The sequence below is a fragment of the Adiantum capillus-veneris genome, chromosome 13 (assembly GCF_014529385.1).
Source record: "Adiantum capillus-veneris isolate H3 chromosome 13, ASM1452938v2, whole genome shotgun sequence".
Taxonomy (NCBI): Eukaryota; Viridiplantae; Streptophyta; class Polypodiopsida; order Polypodiales; family Pteridaceae; genus Adiantum; species Adiantum capillus-veneris.
This window is the reverse complement of record NC_140943.1, coordinates 28,776,337-28,781,331: the sequence shown is the minus strand read 5'-3', so window position 1 is coordinate 28,781,331 and position 4,995 is coordinate 28,776,337. Positions and strand designations below refer to the sequence as shown.

General features: G+C 46.0%; 1 protein-coding gene across 1 annotated transcript; it reads right to left on the bottom strand.

The window, feature by feature from the left end:
* Positions 1 to 329: 329 nt before the first annotated feature.
* LOC147443735 (uncharacterized) lies at positions 330 to 3,123 on the bottom strand. The gene is made up of 2 exons (XM_086526533.1): positions 1,969 to 3,123; positions 330 to 1,862 (listed from the first exon to the last, which is right to left on the bottom strand). The coding sequence occupies exons 1-2, from the start codon at positions 2,424 to 2,426 to the stop codon at positions 1,844 to 1,846; spliced, it is 477 nt and encodes a 158-aa protein (XP_086382659.1). The 5' UTR covers positions 2,427 to 3,123; the 3' UTR covers positions 330 to 1,843.
* Positions 3,124 to 4,995: the final 1,872 nt, after the last annotated feature.

The following is a 4,995-nucleotide window of genomic DNA, read 5'->3' as shown; positions in this document are numbered from 1 at the left end:
AGCATGCAATCAACTATCTCGACCTATGACCCTTGATAGCATCATACACTCACATATAAGTAGTCCCGATACCCACACACACCAACACCACACATGCCTTGTTGCAAGGCATATCATCATGCCTCCTACCTATGTCTCTTCAAGGCATTGTATACCCACAAGTATGCAACTCAACATCAACCAACATACACACACAATTTCAAGATCTCTAGTGTATACTCTCTATCTCAGTCTTTCAAAGACCATGGTATACACAAATTTTCCTCCCCAAACTTCTATCACAGAATACCTACTTACACACCCAGACGATGAAGGTACAAAGACGAACAAAGAGAAAATGTGGAGAAAATGAATTCTGATAAGGACATTTACAAATGATGGCGTGGCTTTTGATACGGTTGCACGCACATTGCTAAAACTACGAGCACGCCATATTGGCCTTTGACATCCGTACGTTGCACCAAAGCTCCAGCTTGCAGCCCCAAAACGATCTTTGTGTATCCGCACCCTTGATAACTCTCGTCTTTTTACACGCAATGAAGAGAGGTCCCATATCTTCTCTCTACCTTGCCAAGAGAACCTCCCGTTCTGCAGCTTTGTGGAGCCTCCCTCTTCAATTGGCACTCATTACATGAGCCCTCCAACGGTCGTGCATCATGCCCTGGTGTCCCTTAACACCTTACGCTCACGGGCTCCAACCTGCAGCTATCGGCTTCTTGTAGCGCATCATGTGCAAGAACAACAGCCTGCCTCAACTCCATAGAGGCCTTCTTCAAACCCTGTAGGCCACGATTCTGGTGAAGGTCCTCCCTTCTATGCTCTTGGCCCTTGCTGCAATAGCTTGTAACCCTACTCTCTGGCGCTACATGATAGGACTCTCTCTCATGCTCCTCAAACCTTCTCACGGCCAGTTCCAGCCAGTGCTCCTCTCTAGCAATTGATCACCTCCTCTGATATCACCTCGTGCTCCAGCTCCTCGAACCTCCTTCTCCAGCCCTGTGACACTTCTCTACTGCTCCAAGCCCCGCCACCTTTGGTGGTCTCTCCTGCTCACGGCCCTGCACTTCTCATGCCTTTTTTTTGCTCACTGCCGAGCACACCAGATATGGAAAACTCCTTCGTTTGCTTTCCTCCCCTTCACAGCCTGACCATGCATGGCCTCTCCCTCTTGCACCAACCTCCCCACAGTGTCCTCAACCACCTGGCCTTTGCTCCCTTGCCGGCTCGAGCCGCTGGCTGCCCCTTGCAAAACTGGCCCCTCTTTTCTTTTGCATGGCCACCAGGTGGCGTCCCTTTCACAGTGAACTGCAGCCCGCCACTCCCCCTATGCTCACGGCCTGCCAAACAGATGGCGCTCCATTTCTGCTCTCGATCGAACGCTCATTTTGTCCCTGCATGCTTACCACCTTCAAAAACTTCCTTTTTTTGGACTCCCTCGAACTGAGTAGCCTTCCCACGGGAAGAGATATTTGATCATGATCGTGCAAGTGATAGTCCATCGTTTCGAGTTTGATATGAGGCCCGAATAGTAAACGACCATGCGGCCGCTCTCAAATACACAGAGCTTTTGAATTTGCTGGCCTTGATATCTGATTTGGCTCACACACTATAACACCTTCCTATAAGCAAATCTTGAAAGCCACAAATGACCTGTAAAAAGCCGCACTTAGCATACATATCCCAGTGGCACTTACCCCAACCAACATCTAGCACATGACCAAGCATTTCCCTTCGATTCTGCATAATTCCACACACTGGCTACCGGCACTTTCTTGGGTCGACAAAACTTGGGTGCAACATCATTGCCCTCCCTCTCGTTGAGCATTCATGCTCAACCATAGCATTATTTGGATAAAAGAAGTCTGTATAGAGAGAATGATATATGATCACTACATAGACTGCATAAGAAAAATGATAGTGGCTATATAGATAGGATAAAAATAGGGAGAAAAGTGTTTGCTGCATCACCGTCCAAGGTCAAATGGAAAGCTCGAAGCTCCCCCAAGAATGGTGTAAAGTCCACCTGGATGAAAAGTAAAGCATTGCTCATTGCCATCCACCTGTAAAGCATGTATATTCAAGCCTTCCTTTGCTCTCGTATGCCAATAGACACGCCACCCTTTGAGCTTTTTATAGCATGGAGTTTTTTCACCCTGCATCCATAAGTCTCCGTACCGACTATAGGCATACTTTCCATCGTTTGAAGCACTAGTAACATAAGCCGCTATCATGTCATCTGCTACAGAACCCTCCATAGTATAGTCCACTTCAAAAGAGCCTTGCAACTGATATAAAACTACCTGTAAAACAACCTCCAATAACACATGTATCCATAGCACCACATAAAGTAGCCCCAAAACGGTCTTTGTGATATCCGCACCCTTGATAACTCTCGTCTTTTCACACGCCATGAACAGAGGTCCCATCTCTTCTCTCTACCTTGCCAAGAGAACCTCCCGTTCTGCAGCTTTGTGGAGCCTCCCTCTTCAATTGGCACTCATTACATGAGCCCTCCAACGGCCGTGCATCATGCCCTGGTGTCCCTTAACACCTTATGCTCACGGCCTCCAACCTGCAACTATCGGCTTCTTGTAGCGCATCATGTGCAAGAACAACAGCCTGCCTCAACTCCATGGAGGCCTTCTTCAAACCCTGTAGGCCAGGATTCTGGTGAAAGTCCTCCCTTCTATGCTCTTGGCCCTTGCTGCAACAGCTTGTAACCCTACTCTCTGGCGCTACATGATAGGACTCCCTCTCATGCTCCTCAAACCTTCTCACGGTCAGCTCCAGCCAGTGCTCCTCTCTAGCAATTGATCACCTCCTCTGATATCACCTCGTGCTCCAGCTCCTCGAACCTCCTTCTCCAGCCCTTTTACACTTCTCTATTGCTCCAAGCCCCACCACCTTTGGCGGTCTCTCCTACTCACGGCCCTGTACTTATCATGCCTTTTTTTTGCTCACTGCCGAGCACACCGGATATGGCAAACTTCTTTGTTTGCTTTCCTCCCCTTCACAGCCTGACCATGCATGGCCTCTCCCTCTTGCACCAACCTCCCCACAGCGTCCTCAACCATCTGGCCTCACTCCCTTGCCGGCTCGAGCCGCTGCTGCCCCTTGCAAAACTGGCCCCTCTTTTGTTTTGCATGGCTACCAGGTGGCATCCCTTTCACAGTGAACTGCAGCCCACCACTCCCCCTATGCTCACGGCCTGCCAAACAAATGGCGCTCCATTTCTGCTCTCAATCAGTGACCGCTCATTTTGTCCCTGCATGCTTACCACCTTCAAAAACTTCCTCTTTTTGGACTCCCTCGAACTGAGTAGCCTTCCCACGGGAGGAGATATTTGATCATGATCGTGCAAGTGACAGTCCATCGTTTCGAGTTTGATATGAGGCCCGAATAGTAAACAACCATGCGGCCGCTCTTGAATACACAGAGCTTTTGAATTTGATGGCCTTGATATCTGATTTGGCTCACACACTATAACACCTTTCCTATAAGCAAAGCTTGAAAGCCACAAATGACTTGTGAAAAACCGCACTTAGCATACATATCCCAGTGGCACTTACCCCAACCAACATCTAGCACATGACCAAGCATTTCCCTTCGATTCTGCATAATTCCACACACTGGCTACCGGCACTTTCTTGGGTCGACAAAACTTGGGTGCACCAACGCCAAAGGGCCATAAAGATAGAAGCTTGAGACTTCACATTGATTGAAAATCATCCCTATAAGAGAGAAAAAGATAACCAACTTAGGATATGTGCAATGAAGAGCATGTATCTACCAATCTTCGAGAAGACACATAGAGGAATAAGCGGAGGCCATTTCTCAGGGGAGAAGACAACGAAAATTATCTTAACCGTGGGAATATGGTGGCCTACATTACATATGGACGCTGAAGAGTATGTTAAAAGATGTGATGCTTGCCAGCGTACCAAAAGTGCCAATAAAGAGGGATGAGATGCCTTTAAGGCCTATGATGGGAGCCAAAGCTTTCGCTAAGGAGGTCCAATTTCATCACCCGCTTATAGGACTCATGTCCAATATATCATTGTTGCCACGAGCTATCTCACTAAATGGGTTGAAGCAAAAGCCACACAAAAATCGGATGCAAGGACCACTGCACAATTTCTCTATGAACATGTCTTTATTAGATATGGTCTACCAATAGAACTTGTCAATGATTGTGGAACACATTTTATTGATGAAGTTTATGAAAATCTTCTAAATGAATTCATGGTAATTCACAAGAAGTACGCTCCATACCATCCACAGGCAAATGGACAAGATGAAGCTATAAACAAAACCTTGTGCATTGTATTGACTAAAATAGTATCTAATTCAAGGACTGATTGGGATCAAAAGTTCCACTCTACATTGTGGGCTTATAGGGTAGCTTATAAAACTTCTATTGGGAGGACACTGTATAATATGGTGTTTGGTCTTAATGCTATCTTTCCCATGGATGTTTTAATCCCAACTCTAAGGGTAGCTAAGAAACTAGAATGGACACGCCATGAATTGTCTTCGAAAATAGATAACATTGAAAAGCTAGATGAGATCTGCTTGAAAGCCGTATGTACGCTCAAAAAGGAAGGCAAAATTAGTTTTTTGATAAGCGTGTATATTCGAAATAATTTAAAACAATTGATTATGTCTTGGCCTATACATTGAAACAACATGCCAAGAAACTTAAAAAGCGAGGGATAGGACCCTTTGTGATCAAAGATCTATCGCCAAGTGGGGCTGTAAAGCTTGCTACATTAAATGGTGATGAAATGCATAATTGGATTAGTGGATGCAGGCTAAAAAAGTATCATTTGCCACTAATCCAGGACATGCTTCAAAAAATCCATGAGCAGAAAAAAAAACTCAAGAAAAACAGCAAAGAGTCGAAGAAGCTCAAGCGGAAGCAAAGGAATGATTGGCAAAGGGAAAGCTTCTATGACAAAGACAATAGCAAGGACCACCAATACGGATCAATGTCCT

Coding starts and splice junctions, on each gene's coding strand:
- LOC147443735 (XM_086526533.1), bottom strand. CDS start 2,426: ATGGGACCTCTGTTCATGGCGTGTGAAAAGACGAGAGTTATCAAGGGT.